This window comes from Mixophyes fleayi, chromosome 8 (assembly GCF_038048845.1).
Source record: "Mixophyes fleayi isolate aMixFle1 chromosome 8, aMixFle1.hap1, whole genome shotgun sequence".
NCBI classification, from domain to species: domain Eukaryota; kingdom Metazoa; phylum Chordata; class Amphibia; order Anura; family Limnodynastidae; genus Mixophyes; species Mixophyes fleayi.
Window position 1 is genome coordinate 67,218,012 of NC_134409.1, and position 22,187 is coordinate 67,240,198.

At 37.2% G+C, this 22,187-nt stretch overlaps 1 protein-coding gene across 1 annotated transcript in view; it reads left to right on the forward strand.

Moving 5' to 3' along the window:
• The window catches only part of HMCN1 (hemicentin 1), a 295,243-nt gene that overhangs the window by 169,194 nt on the left and 103,862 nt on the right, over positions 1–22,187 (forward strand). The window contains exons 56-66 of the mRNA XM_075182670.1: positions 1,038–1,225; positions 2,481–2,577; positions 5,245–5,406; positions 8,385–8,498; positions 8,602–8,798; positions 8,993–9,074; positions 10,255–10,386; positions 12,778–12,918; positions 13,010–13,169; positions 14,676–14,800; positions 15,126–15,309. Coding sequence (XP_075038771.1) covers positions 1,038–1,225; positions 2,481–2,577; positions 5,245–5,406; positions 8,385–8,498; positions 8,602–8,798; positions 8,993–9,074; positions 10,255–10,386; positions 12,778–12,918; positions 13,010–13,169; positions 14,676–14,800; positions 15,126–15,309 — 1,582 coding nt within the window. The remainder of the gene's footprint in view (positions 1–1,037; positions 1,226–2,480; positions 2,578–5,244; positions 5,407–8,384; positions 8,499–8,601; positions 8,799–8,992; positions 9,075–10,254; positions 10,387–12,777; positions 12,919–13,009; positions 13,170–14,675; positions 14,801–15,125; positions 15,310–22,187) is intronic.

The window sequence follows — 22,187 nt, forward strand, 5'->3', positions numbered from 1 at the left end:
ATTTTAATGTCCAAATAGATATTGTATGTATCCTGCAGTGTTTGGTCTAATAGAGCAGAGTAAATCTACACCCGGAGTCAACACCGCACATATCAGTCCCTTGTTGACTTCGGGAGTATGCAGTGCCCATTTACGTGTGGTTTAAAACACAATGGCCCTGAGTCTTTAAGGAAATTAAAGCATATAAAAGGAGTAACTTTGCACCTGGGCAAAACCGTGTTGCATTGGAGGGGAAGGTAAATTTAAAATGTGGGGACAGATTTATAGTTGTGATAGGGCATGTCCTAGATCAACTTTAAATTTCAATTTAAAAATAAATCTATCAAGTATTTGTGTGCAACATGAAAAAGCAGCCAGTATTTAACTTATGTGCAAAATAGTAAACTAATTTGCACCCCTGGCATTGTAACATGGTTTGTTCCAGAGAACATTTGCTCCTTTTTTTGCCTTACCTTCCTTAACCCAATGTGCTCAGTATGTGTGCCTTAATGACTCAGGTCCGGAGTTTGTAAAATATCACATAAGGATCTGTAAAGCTAATGGTGTAATTCTATTTCTTATCCCTTCTCTGAATGCAATAGCACAAGCATTCAGCAAGAGGTAAACATGGTATAAATGAATAATTAAGTAACCAAAATACATTTAGGGTTAGATTTACTAAAGGGCGGTTTGCTCAAACCACCGCTTTTGGCTATTTTCCTGGCGGTTTTGAAACCGCCGGATTAACTAAAGCCCAAACCGCTGTTGAAACGCCCAGAATTGATATTTTATCAAAACCACCACTTTACAAACCACCATCCCGATTTTAACAATGATGAACATACAAACAGCCGGATTTACTAAGCTGGGTTTTTCAAAACCGCCTAAAAACAGCCATCCAAACGGCCAAAATAAAAGAGGTGGTTGTGAATGGCGAGACTGATCAAACAGCATGATGTTTGAGCTATTGTGCCATTCAGAACATAAGAGACAGCACCATTGACATTTAAATTATTTGGGCATTATATGTTGTGGTTGTAATTATATTTTCTATTTAGTACCTCCAACCTTCGAGGGTGTCAATGAAAATTTGACAGAGAATGTCACATCCCTGACAAATCAAACAATATTGTTAGACTGCACTGTGAAAAGTACTCCTGCTCCAACAGTAAGCTGGCAGAAGGACGGACAAGTCATCAAGGAAGGAAAACATTACCAGATTTTATCCAATGGAAGATATTTGCAGGTTAGTATTACACATGTAATGATCAGCACATAAATATGTTTATGTTTATATGTATCCAGATGATAAGCAGCAATTTAATTAGCCCTATTGTTACCAGATAGAGTCCATATAATGATCACAATAGTCTCTCCTGAAATACATGTACAATTACAGAATCATGAATCCCTTTTATCCTCAGGTCAAAATTAGATGAGAGATTATAAAGTGTTGCACAGCGCAGACATGCATTGAATTCTAGAAAGAAAACTGTAAAATGCATTAAATGTACTGCTCTGAATGAGCCTTAAAGGTAATCTACATATAATGCTATTTGGAGGAAACATAATATGTTTTGGTATTTGGTAATGTAAATGACCAGTTTCATATCCAGTACAGCAATTATAAATAAAATTAAATAAAAACTTTAGGACTTCCTAATGTGCTCTGATGTTTCACATTTACCATAGTCATGAAACTGAATAAGGCTAGGTACACACTGGAGGGTTTTCATCCGATTATCTGGCCAATCACCCGATAAATGACTGCTCGGCACATATCATTTTAGTGTGTATACTTACACAATGAATGACAGTCGTTCCAAAGCGACAATTGTCGTTTCATTTGGTTGGTCGTACAGCTCAATACTCTCATTCCAATCACCTTCCAATCATGTAGTCTGTATGCACTCAGAATCACTATCTCCATAGAGTTTACAGAGTCATGGTCTTTTCAGCCGATGCCGGCAATGAATATGTTCTGGTGACTAAATGTAGAGAGTGCTGTAGATGGAATAATTTGTTGTTCGTTCTGGGACTGAGTATTTAGTTTCAGAGTCACAGAAGCTAACAAAATTCATTATGACATGTGGATAGCTATAACAAGGCAGCTAATCAGTATGACAGGTATTAATGAATGAATGCAAATTGTGCTGCTAATCTTTAAATGACTATAGGACCAAATAAAGAGCACAGATCTGAAGGTAAATCGCGTCAGTGTGTATTGAAGGTAAATCGTGTCAGTGTGTATGCATGACTTGCCCGACCGGTCGAACATTCAGTTGTAGGTACATTCGTTGTAGATAACAGATTTGTTGGAAATTTCTCCAGTGTGTACTTGGCCTAATTAGTAATATTTGGTGAACCGTCCAAAAACATTGCTGATCATTTCATCTCTTATAAAACCCTTGAACACTAATGGTTGCTGCAAAATATGCAATGAGTTATAAGCTGAACCATATCCACAGTTCTAACTGTTAACACTTGTGTTGTGTTTTTAGATCTCAAATGCTCAGTTAATGGACACTGGCCGATATATCTGCATTGTTGAGAACACAGCAGGAAGCGCACAGAAATTGTTTAACCTAAACATTTATGGTAAAACACTTAATGTTATTTATTGAATTGAGTCATTAATAAAGCCACGCATAGGTTACAAAAGAGTTAATGGATAAAATAATATTATTTTCTATGTCAACCCTAAAACACATGCAATGTTGATAAGATTCATTTTTAAATGTATTATTAGTTAAAGGGGCTTTTCCTTAATGAATCCTCCCTACAAATGGCAAATAGGGCCCTCATACCTGTGAACCCCATCTGTTACCAGAAGGCTGAATCCATCCATAGTGCTTCAATAGAGTTCTGTGATAGCTTGTCCACAGAGTTGAAATGCCATGAATAACTTGCAATAATGCTGCAGGAAAAATGAGCACAAATATCCGCTGGCGGTTCTCCCATAACAATGAGAGTCCCTGGGGGACCCTTCTATTTTCTAAATATAGGTGAGAAGGGTTAATTAAGAAGGGATTAAAATTAAAAATATAAATTACTCACCTTTACCTACAAAGCCCTCCACAGGAAAATCCCTGCATACATCTCAAATCTCATATCAAAATACTCTCCCTCCCGCCCTCTTAGATCTACCTCTAACCTGCGACTTGTCTCATCTCTGATAACCAGCTCTCATTCCTGCCTACAAGACTTCTTCCATGCTGCTCCCCACTTATGAAATTCCCAACCAATCAGTCTTCAAATCTTTAGATATTCTTTGAAAACCTATCTTTTTTAGAGATAACCTTATCCTTGATAACTTTATTCACAATAATGCTCCCTCACAACTATCCCAATCTCCACTGTGAGCCACACTCACTCCTCTTGTTTCAACTGTACCCTCTTCCCTTTATAATGTAAGTTCTCTAATGAGCAGGATCAGTGTCGGACTGGGGCATGAAGGGCCCACCGGGAAACTGCAACGCTAGGGGCCCACCAGAGGGGGTGTGGCCAGCCATCATAGAGGCGAGACCAGACATTAGAGGGGGAGTGGTCAGCCCACGAAGGACAGATCGCACCATAGAGTAGTATATAAAGAATGCAGTGTGTATAAAGAGTACACAGTCTTGACCTGCCCCTTAGATTGGGCAGAACAGTCACCAAAAAATCGGGATTGTCCCACTAGACCAGGCTTGACTAACCTATGGCACTCCAGGTGTTGTAGCACCTGGAGTGTCTGCAAAATCCTGAAACTGTCATTCTATAAACCTTGTCTCTAGATGATGACAGAAGAAAATAAATGGTAGTGACCATCTTTCTTTTAAATCGACTTAATTGTCATGTCTTCTTTACATTGCACAAAATACCACTGGCATTGAGAGAAGCTACCTGCTTCCAGAGGTACATGACGAAGTATGAACAAACCTATTCCAGCATCAATAACGAATACTTTTTCAAGAGATTTTGCTGCATACTTCACCAAGTCAAAGCCATAAATGGCAAACTATAAATGAATCAGGAGGAATATAAATGTTAAAATGATAGCTGTAATTTTGTTTATGCAAACAAGAACTGTGCACTAAAATTACAGGGAAATAAGGATCTGCATTATAAATCAACCGAATCCTGGATTTGGAGCATCCCTATAATAAAGTAATGAGTGAGGATAGCTTTAATTCAAAAGATTACTTACTTTGCAATTAGACAGACATACATGAAGAACGGCGTTGAGCTCTCCCACAGTTTCACTGCCACTAATTTGATTACAGGTAGAGCCTCGTCTGGGCTCTCTGCACCTGCGCGTGGTTACACAGAGTCTCCCCGCAGCCCGCCGCCGTTGCAGCAAGTGTTGGTCTGTTCTATAAGCTCCGCCCTAAGAACAGAGGGGGCGGAGCTTAATCACGGCGGGGCCTACCGGTGGTTAGACCAGCTGCCCGGCAGGCCAATCCGAGGCTGAGCAGGATCCTCCGTACCCTTTGTTTTCATGTCTTCATTCATTTTGTCTATCTTGTCTGTTCATGTTTTACGCATGTCCTTTATTTGTATGTCTTTGTCTTCCCTACTGTACGGCGCTGCGGAGCACTGTGGCACCTTACAAATCTATGATAATAATAATAATAATAATAAAAAAGGATTGTCCAAAAGGGGGCAACCGCTTTGTTCCTTGAGAGCTCAGCTCAACTGTATAGTTTGGATTTGAAAAAGTATTATTGATATGGAAAAATCTAAATTTAAAGAACGTGACACACGCAATGAAAATATAATTTTGTCATATAAGCTAACCAAATATTACTAAGTCCATTAGAACTACATTTGCCAGCTAAAGATTTTAGAGTACTAGAATGCACATGCATCCTTACAGCCTGATGTATTTACACTTTTCTGTATTTATGTGGATAAAAATCCCATGATTTCAGGTACTACTAGATAAAATATTTATTTATTTAGCCACATAGGGCAATCAAAGAAGCTAATCCCAAATTTACAGTATTATCATAAGAACTATCAAATAAATTAGTTTGGATAGTTTTACCTGTCATTCATTTGTCTAAGAAATCATCACTACAACACAACATCAATCATAAATATATAACAAACAGTCCTATCATCTGATTTATCCTTTCTACCAGACAATGCTTAAATGGGATAATGGTATAAGGGGATACCATTTTAAAATGTCTATATTTACAAATATAGAAACTCTTTGTGAAACAAATGTTTTTTCAAGGAACATTAAGTGATCAGATTCTTTCTTTACCATATTTAATGCAGTTCCTCCCAGAGTCGCAGGCAGCAGCTTTGAAAATGTCACAGTTGTAGAAAATAATTTGATTTCTCTGACATGTGAAGTAACTGGATTTCCACCACCTTCAATAAACTGGCTGAAGAATGGCAATGTCCCGAGCCCTAGCAAGCATCTTTTTATTGTGCCAGGTAAGAATGATTTGTTAATGAAAAATAGTTTTTCCCTTTTTCAACTGTTTTCCATAGGAGATATATTACAAAGAGCAGTGGGAAAAACCCACTTTTTGAAGTTGCACCTCCATTTCTGTCAAAGTGCATTTGGAGTAAGATGATGCGGTGTTTGTTGTTATCTTTGTCATCTTTGCCAGTTGATATTTGTTTCAGCTGATGATTTGATTTCAGGAGCAGACAAGTGAGGGTCGCGCTGCTGGAAGTCTGAATGGTATATATGTTAAGTAAAAAAACCTGATTGTACGGAGGTTCTCCTGAAAAGCGAAGAGAGACAATCCAAAGTAATCCAGATGGATATATAAATGTATATATTTATTATGCTTAGCAGTATGTTAGCATTCAAAGCATGACACTTAAAAATACACATAAAAACAATAAAATGTGTTTAGATGGTAAAATAGAATTTACAGTACTGTAATATAGAAAACAAAAAAACCACCGCGGCTGTATGGTAAGTTAGTGTACACTATAAAATATGTGACCAAAATGCGATGTGGCCATCATTCATAAAATACAATTCATGTGAAAGTGTCCAAAGAGCGCAAATAATTTTAAGAACTAGACTCTTCGAAAGACCATTCATAAGTTAATTGCCTAATATGTCGGCCTACTCCGTCAGTTAACAGTGTGCATTGGCAATAATAAATCTCTCATTCACCTGGTTCGACGTGATCCGTCAGAAAATCTGTTTAGCCGGCTTATGGATAGTAAGATGAGTAAGATGATGCGGTACATTTGAAGGGCATAGAAAGTTTCCCAGCCATTTCCATTAAGCAAAATAAATGGACTGCAATTTGTACCTTCTAGGCACACTTCTGTGGGAAATGCATTTCTAGGCCCACCTAGAAAAGGGAAAAAAATATTCTTTGATATGGCGTCTATGAATAATAAATAAAAACAAACAAGAAATGGCCTAATGGTCAAGCAGCTGCAATACAAAAGGTGGTTGCAAACCCCCTATATACAATGCAGTAAACTAAAACAAACTGCAGCGCTAAAGACCCAACCAGCTAATAAAAAAAAAATCAATGTAATAGTCACGAATCACCATATAAAATGTAACATTTATTAATGTCATCATACTATAATAAAAAAAAAAACACACATAGAAATGACCTTATAAACAAATTCAAAACAATATAAAAAAAATGATATCCGATCGGAGTGTATTGCAATCATTTTTTTAGATTGTTTTGAATTCTGTGCCAATTCTGATTTTCTTTCATCTCCCTATTCCCAAATGTAGGCATTTTTTAGTTTTCAGAAGTGTTTCAGAAGTGGGGAGTAGGCATGAGCCTGGAATTGCGGTGACTGGACCATGTAGGTTCAAAGTGCAAAACCAAATTGTTCTGTGGTGAGCATCTAGTGTGTCTTGTGAACCAAAGCTTAATAGCAGTGGCAAGTGCTAAGTTTATTATTTTCTATGCTTCCAATTTATTTTCAGATATATTATGTTCTTTTTAGTTTTTCATACAATATTATTAAAAGACTGGCTTATGTGATGTATTGGGGGTCAGGACTATCTAGTTGATGCTACCTTAAACATTGTGATCAAATATGTTGTAAAATAATATCTGTGTACCCCACATATTCATGCCCCTCTGTTCAACACCTCATCTTCCTTCATTTTAAGTGGAAACAAGAGGTGGTTGGAAAAGACCAAGTAACAAATCAAGAAAATCAAAAGGAAAAAAATCATACATTTAAAATTTCATACATAGGACCACACATAAAACAATTTCAAATGGAAGAAAGATAGTTTTACTATGGGCATAGGAAGGGACTCTTTACTGTAAGAGTGATTCAGTTGTGGTATTCAAAAAAATATCTCTGTAGCTATTGTGACAGAAGCACTGGAAAAGTGGCAAATAGCAGGTATGTAAGTCCAAGGCTGTCTGTCTTATATGCTTTTAAACCCCAGGGAGATTGCTGGTGTTTGAGAAAACCTTCCCAAAGAGTATGTTTAGCTTTAGAAAAAAACTGGTAAAGGCCCCTGGGGTGTAAATGAAGAGAGAAGGACGGGCTCCATTTACAAGGCCCAGTCTGGGTCTTCTGATCTTCCAGTCTGACAGCAGACTGATTAATGGTTGCACCTGAATGGTGTGTTTAAAAGGATGTCCGATCAGTCTCAGTCTCTTTCTGCTTTGCCTAGAGAAAGGATTCTCTATAGGAGATCTGTTGTGAGTAAACCGTATGCTTTTGTTTAGTTTGACAGTCAAGAACGACATATGTTTACTTAGTGGTATATGGGCAAGGTGTTTATTTTGAAGGCGAAGTGTTTATTTCAAAGTTTTCTTTATTCTTCGGCTTTATAAAATTGGCTGAAGCCAGTTGTACCAAAACCTTGTGTGACTTCTCTGCTGCTGTACACTTCCATCTAGCCCAGGACATAGCACCTGTTCCCCTAACCTGGTTACACTATAAATAATGCAATGCATTATGGGTGTGAATTTCAGTGAATTTATAAGATTGCCATTTTTGAAGTCAGTAAGGAAATTGTTTTTCCACAGTGAGACTACACTGGCAACTGTCACAAGGGATTATTTTGCCTTTCTTTGGTTTAATGCAATTAGAATATATATAAAAAATGTTGAACTTGATGGACATATGTAGTTTTTTTAACTTACTAAATTTGTAACTATATAGCAATGTAAAAAAAATTATGCACAGTGCGCCTTTGTTCTGTGCCTACATAGCCTATGGGGTAATTGCAGCAAATTCTTACTACACACATTTTGTTTAAAATCACATAAGTAAGCAACATTTTATTGTCCTTCAATGCTTAAAATTGTATTTTTAGAATTCTGGTGCATCAGTATGGCTTTATAAGGTTTGTTCCAACATTTATTTTAAATGCAGTTTTTATATGAAATTTTGTCTTGCAGCATAAACTTTACCCTACTTCATACTCATACATTTCACTGTATTTTCTCCAGGTGGCAGAATATTGCAAATTTCTCAAACCAAACTGTCCGATGCTGGAGAATATGTATGTGTTGCCATTAATCAAGCCGGAGAAAGCAAGAAAACATTCTCTCTTAATGTCTATGGTTTGTGTTTCCAATTAAGTACAGCATTGTGGATAATTAATAAGACAAGATCATAGTTAATAAAAAATGGACTAAAATTGTCTTGTGTGCATTATTATTGCAGTGCCTCCTACAATCATCGGTGGTAGCAGTGATTCCAGTATTGAGGTTAACATTGCTACATCCTTCTCATTGGAATGTGAATCAAATGCTATCCCACCTTCTGTCACCAGCTGGTATAAGAATGGTCAGTTGCTTGTGGAACATGCTAATTACCGGATCCTAAACAAAGGACAGACATTAAATAATAAAAATGCTCAGGTAACAGATACATTTTTTAAGCTTTTTTGTGTAATTAATTAGGAGAATTGATTTAGACACTATTTTCTAAGGTTGAACAAATCATTTGGGCTCAGTGTGACCATGTTGCAGAATGTTTTATTTATTATTCAGCTTGGACTAAGTGTTGGAAAGTTACCATTTTAGTCAGCACTTTATTTAAACATTTGTTCCAGGTGTCTGATACCGGAGAATATGAATGTATTGCTACAAATGTTGTAGGACAAGACAAGAAGACATTTTTTCTGAATGTTCATGGTGAGTATTTTTATATGCAGTATAATTATTAATTCTGAATCTCAAAATTATCTAATAATTACAATATTTGTAATAGCTGATGTGCAACTAAACCCCAAACATGAAACGTTCAATGTCCTATTAAGAAGGAAAGTGGAATTAAGCAATTCTTCAGCCTTCCATTAGAGGCTTCTGAAACAATATCCCATATTTTTAGGATGTTGTCCTAAATGGATCTGATTCATTATAGTCTTTGCGTTTTCAAGCAAAACTTGTCAGTTTTAGGTTCTGTGACATTACAGGCTCTGTCTCTAAGTATCATTCATAGAATATTATGGAATTGTGCCCCCAAATGGGCACATTAAACATATAAATGACATAATGCTTGGCATATTACTGAGCTCATCACTCACAATAGCTGTAGATAGACCAGGAAAGTAACCAAGACCAGTATCTGACATTATGTGTATATTGGGCAGAACCAAGACCAGTATCTGACATTATGTGTATATTGGGCAGAACCAAGTCCAGCATCTGACATTATGTGTATATTGGGCAGAACCGAGACCAGCATCTGACATTATGTGTATATTGGGCAGAATCAAGACGAGTATATGTCATTATGTGTATATTGGGCAGAACTAAGACCAACATCTGGCATTATGTATATATTGGGCAGAACCAAGACCAACATCTGGCATTATGTATATATTGGGCAGAACCAAGACCAACATCTGGCATTATGTATATATTGGGCAGAACCAAGACCAGTATCTGACATTATGTATATATTGGGCAGAACCAAGACCAGTATCTGACATTATGTATATATTGGGCAGAACTAAGACCAGCATCTGACATTATGTATATATTGGGCAGAACCAAGATCAGTATCTGACATTATGTATATATTGGGCAGAACCAAGACCAACATCTGGCATTATGTGTATATTGGGCAGAACCAAGACCAGCATCTGACATTATGTATATATTGGGCAGAACCAAGACCAGCATCTGACATTATGTGTATATTGGGCAGATCCCAAAATGTTCTTGTAAAGTAAGCTTTAGTGACATAGGAGATTTATGGTTGACTCCTGCAGAGAAGTGTGCATACCTTTCTGAAAGCCAGTTAAGTGTAATAATATATAGATTAATAATTACATTTATTAAGACCTACAAATAAACATTCTGTTCTTAGCACCTCCCAGTATACAAGGTCCACAGGAGGAATATCACAATGGAACAATTCAAAACTCTGTTACCTTTTCATGTGATGCTTATGGAATACCTACACCAACTTTAAACTGGCTTAAGGATGGGAATCAGATAAGTAGGTATTTGTCTTCTAATGGTGAATATTTGTAATACAAACTGTACAGTTCATATTGTTACGGGAATGCTACACATCAGGGACCTACTGTGGAATCAATATACTTGTCAAAAAAGTTATTAATTTGAAATATTCCATTTGGTAAACTATAATATTTGGTTGCCTGTGAGAGCTGTATTATATTTTTTAAATTGTTATTTTAAAGATTATGGCGATCAAAATTGTATACATACAAAAGAAAATACACACTCATTTTTGTATACAGATATGGGGCTGATGCAGAGTGGGATATATGCCAGCCTTCGCCTGGAGAAGTGGGGCAGAGGAGGGAAGAGGTGTTTCAACAATGGCAGAGTACAGTAAATGCATGTTTGTGGAACTGCAGCTTGTGCAGACCTGCAGAAACATGCATGTACATCTGTTAGGAGGTGTACTTTATACACCTGCTATAGGGCGGGCACAAGTACTTCTTCAGATGTGCCATTTACTCCAATTTTGTGACCTACTCTGTATCAGCCCCATAATCTCCACTCCGGCAACTCAGTTCCCACCAAAACATAGTTAGACACTTTAAAGACAATATAATAATGGAGCATATTATCCCAAAGTGATAAATCAGGCTATCCAGGATTCTTATCTTTGAAATAAAGAAGAAAAAGACAGCTGTAGGCTGAAAATTAGATCAGCTGTCCACAAGTCCAGTATCATCCCAGGCAAATCAACATTACTGAAGAGAAAAATGGTAGCACTAGGAATTGCAGATGAACAGTAAATTTATTCAAATGAGCAACGTAGATAAAGAGCATGTTTGCTATTTGTTTTTGTGAATAAAAATATAAGTCGCCTCCAATTCTTTGTACTACTGTTCTTTTATTTATGCTCAGGGACTGTGAAAGCACCTATACAAGGCCTACCCACCCCCAAAACCCAGGAAGTGGTTCTCCCAAAATGCAGTCTCTTACATTGGCTGGGGGGAGATGGGGTCGGCATCCTTGGTGCCTCAGGCTGGGAGTGTGGCATTTGGTTGTGACATCATAGTCAAATGCCACATTCCCAGCAGTGGCGCACGTAGGGGGGGTTTCTGGTTCCCTAGAAACCCCTCCCCTCCAGGAACCAACGGTACGCCACAGCAGCCGCGGCGCTGTCAAAGAAGCGTCCGCGGCAGTGCTGTATTGTAGTATAATACAGCACTGCCGCGGATGCTGCTTGACAGCGCCGTGGCTGCTGTAGAATTCAGACTCGCTGAAATGGAGCTGCTGCGCATGCACAGCAGCTCTCTCTCGCTCTATTTTTTTTTTTCCCGGGGGGGGCGGAAACCCCCCCTTCTAAATCCTGCGTTCGCCTCTGTCCAGAGCAACACTAACTGGAGGAGCAACAGCCCGCAGCTTCTCATGTAAGAAGCTATTGGCTGCTTCTCCTTCATGTTAGTGGCCAGCGCTCAATATTAAGCTCATATTAAGTCACTCACTATATGAGTGACATTATGTTACTCATTCAGTGTTTTAGGCGCCCCCTAACCTAGGCAGCGTAGTTTCGCCTAATGGTGGCAGTGGCCCTGTTTTTACTTCTCTGGAACTATTTGATCTACTAAATACCAATGGATTATCTAAATTGACATGACTCAGGAATAATTGTTGTGAGTGCTCTGTCTGCAGATGCAAAAGATAGTGACCTTGCATCAGAAACTGCTTTTACTAGTTCTGCATCCCACATCTGGGATACCTATTACTCAGATACTCCATAGTTATCCTATAAGCATTCCCTCAAAAGCCAAAATCTCCAATCCTATTTTATTTATTTTCTGGTCTAGCATGTCTTTGTGGCAAACTCCAGTCATTCATTTTATTTACTGATGAGTGCAAAGTAAATGTATTATATTTTTGAGGATATAACTAGTATTATATTATGTAGTTAGGTAAAATTATATTAACATATGATTAGTAATTTGTTTATTGGTAGTAAATATATAGTTTTGCTTAATAAACAATCATGTGTAGAATACAGCAACATGTTAAGGTCCTCAGCTCCAGTCGATAAGCTCTAGTGCCCTGGTCCTGAATGAAACCAATTAATCTGCACTTGTGTGTGTGATAATAGAACTGTGAGGACCCTAAGATAAATTGTCTTGTTCTAATAGAGTTGTGTAATTATTGATGTCTATTTTATCTATGTGTGTAAACCCAAGTCATTAGAAAGTCAAAGAATAAATAAAGCAGATGATGTTCTGTAGGTATATATCCCCTTTGTGGTATCCAAAGTTTTCCCGCAGTGTGACTTAATAGGTGTGATGTATGGTACATTTAACATACTTTTTGTACATGGATTCATGTTTTAAAATCCAGTAACAGTATGCTACATTAATCTTTCGGAACTTACATTCAAATCATACAGATTTTTTGGAAGCTCACTTTGTTTCTGTTGGGAGCAAAATGAAGATAACCAGAGCTCATCTCACAGATGGTGGGAATTACACATGTCTTGCATCAAATATAGAAGGCAGAGCTCAGAAAAACTTTATTCTATCTATTCAAGGCAAGTCACCCAGCCGTACTTGTGCATAATTGAAATGAACCTTTACATTATTGCAGTCATAATGTACATAATAATGTGTAAATATTTAAAGTTCCCCCTAGCATTGCTGGCTCTGGAATGCCAAACGAGATCAACGTTTCACCAGATGAAGACATACAGATGGTGTGCAAGGCCAGTGGAATTCCTGCACCTTTAATTTATTGGCTCAAGGATGGTAAACATATCATCAACAACGATCACTTTCACATTAAGTAAGGATCTATTAAACTGTGTAATATGTCTAGCATAATGGAAACAGTGTTTGGTTTGTAGTTAGGGATTTTATGTAAAATGGATCCGTCACCCACACACAGTGAAGGCTTCTCGGCTTAACTAATATTCATAAGAATATTTGATGTCAGCAAGTAGGCTTGTAGGACTGATGGGAGTGAGTTCTCTGTACAGCGCTGCGGAATCAGTGGCGCTATATAAATAAATGGTGATGATGTTCAAGAGTAATGCTTGTCCCCAAAAACTGTAGGTGGATTAACTCAGTGTTGCAATTTCCAAAATGAAACACAAGCTACTCTAACTTAAAATCAGGCCTAAATGACAAGTCTATTTTGTGGGGGTAGAGACGACAAAGAAGGACTAAGTGATCTTGACACAACTGGATCACAGAATTTGGAAAGAGAACTCTCAAACTCATTTGTATTAGGCCTGCCTGGCTGTGTCTCCCTGTGGGCAGGGGTCTACCCAGTCAAGGGGATAGTGGTGTCATTTAATCATTTGCCGGTTACCTTACTAAGTAAAATGATAAGCTGCATATGGCATATTCACAAATGGCTGCTTCCGCTGTTTGTATGTGACAGGCACACTTTAATGCACAGGGCCCTTAACATTAAAAGAAATCCTGCACACAATTGGAATATTATATAAGATATATATTTGTGGTGTTTGATGCCAAAATGTAGATGAAACTGTTAAATAAAATCACAGATCTTGGGTACATTTTGCTTATGAAAATCAGTGGGGTGTATCATCTTGCTATAATTCTTCATTTGTATTTTATATAGTGTGCTTGAAAAAATTGAAATGACCATAGTTATTCTATGTAGTAAAACCAGTCTTATTCCCATGCACTGCAATGTGTCATTACTCTGGCACTTATGAATGCTTTGGTTTGACTCAGTAGTAGTGACAACTAGAGGTCGGAGGCTGAACTGCCAGAGCAGCCCATGCGCTGAAAGGGGGCCAGGTGATGCTGGTCCATACACTGTGGAGTCCCCCACTCTGCACTTCTGAGCATGCACAGCGGGTGGCGCATGCACAATGAAGCGCCTATTGGGCTTTCATCTCCAGAACCCTGCACATGCTCAGAAACAGGTGCCTCCAAAGCAGAATCGACAAACGCCCCCCAAAAAGTTTGCAATGCTTTGCCTGCTGAGTGTTACGCCTCTGCTTGCAGTGAATGGAAAACATAAGCATTTCATCTGTCAAGTGCTGCTTGCATGTTTTGAAAGCTGAAGCATTCTGCATTGCTTATCATTGTCATGTTCCTAATTCACATGACTCTTAGGCTTTACAATGCTGTATTTTTCTGGTATGAAGTACACAGCATCCATTTAACATCAATATTAGCATTTGTATATGTTACCAAGCAAACAAAAAAAATAAAACAAAAAAAATAATTTTTCTTTTTTTTAATCTTTTTCCCACATGCAAAGTACAGCTTAACAATATTTTCAATGTGATCTATTTTGTTTTAAATTTCAAAGCAAAACGTCAACTGGAGAAATATTATCCATTTTAAATGTTCAAGCAGCTGATATGGGAAAATACACATGTGTAGCTACCAATCCTGCCGGTGAAGATGACAGGGTATTCAACCTAAACATACATGGTATGTAATTCTTTACAAGACTCTAGAAAACATGACATTTTATTATCTCAGTACAAGCACTTCTGCTTCTCTTAGCATCGCTTTTGCGCTATAACTCCTACTGCAGGAAACATGTCCACTGATGCTGGGACAATTTCACAAGTTCCCTGAGACTTGTCTTGAATACATTTTATGGTGCTTCATCTTTATGTCTGAGAAATTCTCCTTAACCTGACATCTATCTTGTAGTTAATACACTAACTCTACTCAACTATAGTACACTCAGTTGCAGGTATTTATTGTTTTAATACGAGATGTATTTATGTTTACTTGTACTGTGTTTTAGTTCCTCCTAAGATTGCTGAAATCCAAGGGAAGCCATCAGTTCTGACAGCAGTTTTAGACACTTCAGTAAACATTGAATGTCTTGTAATTGGTGACCCAACACCGCAAATCAATTGGCTGAAAAATGGCCTCCCACTTTCTGTATCATCACAAATACGGCTTCTTTCTTCAGGACAAGTGCTCAGGTAAATCTATATGTGAGTCATTTCAAAAAAGACATATCTTTAGAAAAATGAATATCTGCAAGTACACTTATATACACATTTTTTTTAATAAAAGACCAAGGTAAGTAGACCTACAATGCATAATATACATATAATTTTATGTCTCATTTCTACAGTGAAAATGTTTTGCCATATTAGTTTTTGAATAACATAAAAAGCTATCAGGTGGGAAAAGTTATTGCTGTTTCAGAGATTCTTTAGTCATTATGGTCAAGGTCCCGACTCATCAAGGCACGTATCTGACGGTTTTGTGTGTAACGTATGCACAATCACTCTACGTATTCCCAGAAACAGGCCCTACGCAACTAAATGCAGCAATGTTCACTGCATCTACGTACGCAAAGGACACTTGCTACAGCCTATGATTTCTGGGAGTGATAGAGGGGGATAGGGGCATTCACCCATAGTCAAGGTACATTAAGTGCGTGCCAAACTCGAGCGCACGCAGCCACATCCGAGTCAAGCTTTGGGCATCTCAAAGTTACATGTTTTTCTGTCGTATCTCTTGCTCCAACTAAAGGTCTAGTGAAAGTACTGATCAGTAGTGATGACAGTCTTGCATACATGCTATAACATGTGTTTGCAATCTGAAGCAACTGTAAAATAATATTTTATGTTCAGTAGACATTAACATCATCTTAATAAATTTATATAATGGAAAAAAATATGTTTTTAACTGTTTTGTCATTAATGCTTATATTATTAAGAGGTAACATTAATCCAATAGTTCTTATTTTTCTGTGTGTTCTTTTGTGAATGTGTGTTCCACATAGGCAGTGCACGTATCTTTAGATCCATTACTTGTTGAATTCAGGAGTATGTAGAGCTGATTTACGTGTGTTTTTAACACTGATAACAGCGGGCCTGATTGATTAAGGAAAGTACTAATTTTTACTTAAGTTTTCTCCTGGACAAAAACAATGCAAGGGGTGCATATTAGTTTATTATTTTGCACATAAGTTAAACACTGCCTTTTTTTTCCCTAGATCAACTTTAAATTTCAGTGTACAAATAAGCTATCAAGTATTTGTGTGCTACATGAAAAAACAGCCAGTATTTTCCTTATGTGCAAAATAATAAGCTAATTTGTACTCCTTGCATTGCAACATGGTTTTGTCTAAAAAACTTAGGTAAGAAAACTTACTCCATTTCTCACTTAACTTCCCTTAATGAATCAGGCCCAGTGTTACCTAATAAAGCGTTTATTTATTTACAGCTCTTAGCTTCTTAAATAGGCCCCTTAATGTTTTTCTTGAACTCCAGCGGTCATTATTTCTTCTGACAAGTCTTTTCTGCAGATACAGAGAGAGATACTATTTACAAAGTGGCCATTCTCATTCTTGTCATCACATCTTACTACGGACACAGATATGTGGAGTAGTAACCAGGGAGAGTAAACATATATTATAATGCACTGGGTGAATGCTGCCAGAACATTTCCAGCAAATCTTTTTACTAATGCCCACAACAGTCAATAAAAGCCAAATTTGCTTCTTCCTCTTCGTCATCATCAACATCATTAACTACTGTGTTCCCTCTAAAATATGACAAATATTAGACTCCGCTCCTGTTTTGAACCAATGAAATTAACACTCAGAACCAGCAAGATGATTTTTCAACCAATAGTTGTCCAAGCTGTTTAGTTGGTTATCAGGGAGATTTAGAAATCCACTGGGTGTCCTCGGATGACCACAGGGAGTCAAGTGATAGGATTGCAGAACAATTTAACTATACATGTGTGGTCAATATGGACTAGATAAAACTTTTTTCCTGATCACTTGGCTTGTTCACTGGTTTATATTGGAGTTTGATGGTGTAATCGTGTAATCATAAGAGAACAGTTGTCATCTTCTTTGCCTACAAGCGAATTAACAATGCTATGGCTTTCAACAGTTTAATTAACAGACTTACAGTAGTGTTGGAGGCCACGCATTTGGAAATATGATGCCAGTTGCCACTAACGATGAGCGGGCTCGGATTATCGCAATCCGAGCCCACCCAAAGAGTGCAGATCCGAGGGAGATCCGAGCACTGTTCGGGTATTTCCGGCGGAGAGAAACAATGAAAACGAGGCTCTGACTCCAAATCCCGCCGTCGGATCTCGCAATACTTAGATTCTATAAATTCCCCGCTTGCCGCCGCCATCTTCAGTCGGGCATTGATCAGGGTAGCGTGAGGTTGGGTTTTTAGTGGTGCTGTGTCCTTCTCCTCTGTCCTGCTGAGTCCAGTGGTGCTTTGTCCTGTGCTCTGTCCTGCTGAGTCCAGTGGTGCTTTGTCCTGTGCTCTGTCCTGCTAAGTCCATTATTATAAAAAAATTATAAAAAAAGAATAAAAAAATTATACAAAAATTATACAAAAATAATAAAAAAAAATTATAATTTTTTTTTAAAAAAAGTAGAAAAAAATTTGTACTGCAATACGTTCACTGTTCCTGCAGTCCAGAAATGTTAGTACTGCAATATTTAATTACGTTCACTGTTCCTGCAGTCCAGAAATATTAGTACTGCAATATTTAACTACGTTCACTGTTCCTGCAGTCCAGAAATGTTAGTACTGCAATATTTAACTACGTTCACTGTTCCTGCAGTCCAGAAATATTAGTACTGCAATATTTAACTACGTTCACTGTTCCTGCAGTCCAGAAAAATTAGTACTGCAATATTAAACTACGTTCACTGTTCCTGCAGTCCAGAAAAATTAGTACTGCAATATTTAACTACGTTCACTGTTCCTGCAGTCAAGAAAAATTAGTACTGCAATATCTAACTGTGTTCACTGTTCCTGCAGTAAAAAGGAATTTCTACTGCAATATCTAACTACATTCACTGTTCCTACAGTATAAAAAAATACTACTGCAATATATAACTACGTTCACTGTTCCTGCAGTCAAAAAAAATTAGTACTGCAATATTTAACTACGTTCACTATTCCTGCAGTCAAAAAAAATTAGTAATGCAATATTTAACTATGTTCACTGTTCCTGCAGTCAAAAAAAATTAGTACTGCAATATTTAAATACGTTCACTGTTCCTGCAGTCAAAAATTGTTAAAGTGCGCATGTCCTATTTCACCAACATAAGGGTGGGTGGGAGGGCCCAAGGACAATTCCATCTTGCACCTCTTTTTTTGGCATTATGTGCTCTTTGGGGCCTAGCTTTTGAAACTGCCATCCTGTCCGCCACTGCAGTGCCACTCCTAGATGGGCCACGTGTTTGTGCCGCCCACTTGTGTCGCTTAGATTAGACATCCAGCTACCTCGGTGCAACTTTTTGGCCTAAAAACAATATTGTGAGGTGTGAGGTGTTCAGAATAGACTGGAAATGAGGGGAAATGAATGTTATTGAGGTTAATAATAGTGTAGGAGTGAAAAAAAAAAAAATATGGATTTTAGCACTTTTTATGCTTTTTAAAAAAAAAATCAGAACCCAAAACCCTAAATAAGAACCAAAACCTTGAATGGGGTGTTTTGGCAAAACCAATCAGAACCCAAAACCTGAAGCTAATCAGAACCCAAAACACGAAAAGTGGCCGGTGCACACCCCTTGTTGCCACATATCACTTGCAATATTGTAGTGTCTGTGGCTTGTATAAAAAGAGATAATAGGACAGTAAATAATCAAATTAGTGTGCAAAATTATAATTAATGAGGGAGTGGTCAGTTTCAGATATTTGATCTACAACTCAATAAATATTGGTGATGATGTCCCTACAGGGAAGAGGACTGCTGGGTCTGTTTAGTCCTAGGTTATCTTTCACTAGATTATTATTATTATTATTATTATTAATGATAGCATTAGCATTCTGCTAACATTTCCGTTCTCCATGGGACAGCCCTGATTCCCAATGAGCAAAAGACTCATGGCCTACTTACTTGGGGGTGTTACTAAGTCAGATTTGAGCATGACCTGGGTAGATCAGGGGCAAGGCCCAATTTTAACTCTACTTTGAATCAGGAATGTCACAAGGATAAATCAGCTCACTGTATCACATTGTCCATGTTAAATTCATTTCTCACAGTTCAACAACTATCCAGCTCACTGTTACTCTATCAATGACCAATGACCTGTATAATAATCACAAGGACTCCAGTTGTCTGAGAGGCTGCCTACCTGTCAGTAGGTAAGCAGTGTCTCAGTGTCCACAATGATTTAGGAAAACATGACCAGTCACTGAAATGTCTAAAATGAAATGGCCTATCATTAAATTTCTACCCACAGTAGAACCAACCACAATCAATAAATCAAAAGCCAGTAAATAAATCAGCTCAAAATCTATGAACCCACAATACATAGATTAGGCCATTTCATGGGCATAACTAGAAATTTCTGGCAAAATTGTGATGGCGTTCTCTATGCATGATCATAAACTCATACCCACCATGATGTCGTCTCCATCCCCAGTCAGTATTCTATAGGGCAGGGCCATAAATGCATCAGTTGTATATGCAGTCCTTGTATCCTCTTTATTTTCCAAATCATATACTGGCCTTAATAAATGTGTTTTGTAGTCATATTAAGTTTGTATTTGTATTAAGTTTGTATTTTAAGTCACGTTTTTCTCTCTGGGACAGGGTATTGAATTCTGCAGGGTCCCATAGCAGTCATATGGACTACTATGGTGTTAGTTACATCCTTGAACCACAATAAACCAGTCACTAAAAAATGAACACATTCATGATGAACCAATCAAGCCACAATTAATAAGTGCCAAGGAACACATCTGATGATCAGTAATGAACCCTCAATTGTCCTGTTAACCACAATCAACCAGTGATTACCTATTTGTATGCAATTTCTAGCTATGTCTTATTGCATAGCTACAGACACAAACACAAACCTAAGCATATATCATGCAAAAATCTTTATTTAGGTTTACTGAATGCTAATGTTGTCTTTAAAATACATTAACATGAACAGCTACAGAACTGCTATATAACATGCAATCAATTAGCATTTTCACCACTAGTGGGCTTCACAGACTGTAAAAATATGTTTGCTTCAAAAAATCGGTAAATTTATTCGGGGCTAAATCTAGTTCATTGTGACTGTATACTGTACTTTTTTGACCATAGATGCCAATCTGTGGTGGTCTGTATTGCTAAAAAGTCATAATAGCTGACACCACTTCATTACTAGACTTGTAATATGTAACACATAAAATATATTTTTGGAATCACAGGTGCAACTATAGCAATATTCAAATATATTGACATCATGAAGGCAGTTTTCAAGTTCATTTCACAGACTTTTTCTCTTTACAAGTGAAAATAGTAAGTTTTAACACTACAAAGCTAGTAGTTTTTGAGAATTGCTGGTTTTGAGAAAGCAACAAGTTATTTTCCTTCACAGTCTCTGGTGGCCTCTAGTGATTACAAGGCGTAACTTTTAGAGTCATATGTTTATCCTACTGGCGTTGAGCATAGAAGTAATAGATCATTATGCAGTCCTTGATGCCTAGATATGGTTAACATGATAATTGTGCAAAGTTTATATAAATGGAGCTACATAAAATAATAATAATAATTAATAATAATAATAATAATAATAATAATAATGTGATGTTGTGAAAATAGCATTTCAAGTTAACATTAGTGGTTCATACATGATGTAATGTATTAGTGTATTTTCATAGAATTATTTGCTAAGAATGAATGCAAATACTTAGCTAATAAAAACAATTGTAGACGTATCTCCCTTTAGTGGTCTAAGTATTTACATGTTAGCAATATTCAATCTTAAATTTTGTTGTAAGATGCTCATTTTGTACAAGTATTAGTGGTCAAAGTGGACATTTAGAAGTGGCGGTATGGAAAATATAAGTGAATGGAATTATATAGTTTTACAATGTAGGCAGTAGGAAAAGTGGCAGCATGGAATACCACCGCATACCTCCCACCTCAACCACTGACAAGTATTAATGTAAAAATCGTTTAATTGACTCTGATTGTCGAAAGTTACAGTTTCTCAAAGTATTTCACCACAAAACTGTTTCCATATGATAGCAGTCAGGGTCTCTCACGTCACATTGTCAGTGTATTGACCAAAAGTGTTAATTTTAGTTACTCAAACTGTCTAACTGTAAATATTATGAATTTACATAGCTGTAGCCTTGCAATTGTCCTAAATGCAGGCAGTGAAGATTATTGTCCAGTTTATGTTTCTCTTTTGTTGCTGGAAATATGTGATAATATATTGATAGTAAAATCAAAGGGATCATTTCACTAAGGGACACTTACTAAATTTAAAATATGTGGATTCAAAGAGCATTCAATTCTGCACAAACTGCAGGTAGTGGACGGACAGGGAGGTTGGGAAGAGGGCGGGATAATGGTTCAATAACAGTTCACTACTATAAATAATATCCCAAGGGGTTAGATAGGTTCTGGGTTTGGGGTACTAGTAAACTGAAACAATGGGGTCTATGTCAACCACATGGTCCAAGAAAAGTTATGGAAGTTCAAAACGTTTGAACTGTTTTCGGACAAACTATAATTGACATCCAAGGGACATTTCAACCCCCACATTAGCATATACACTGCCTCAGTTTATCCTGCTTAAATACCATGTGTGGGAGAGAGTAGATTGTCAGCTCTTGGGGTCTCAATCTAATTGAAGGACTGCCCATTTTATTCTGCATTGCCCCAGGCATACATATTATCATACGTAAACTTTTATTCTCTGTAATTTCATCCCATTTATTTTTATAACTGCATTTATTTTTTTATGTGATGTATTATATATATTTTTCCTTTATTGTATCCAAATGCAGTGTACCTTTGTAAATTAAATCTAAAATTTTATTACGTTTTGTCCTTGATACGAATCCATTAGCTTTTATGA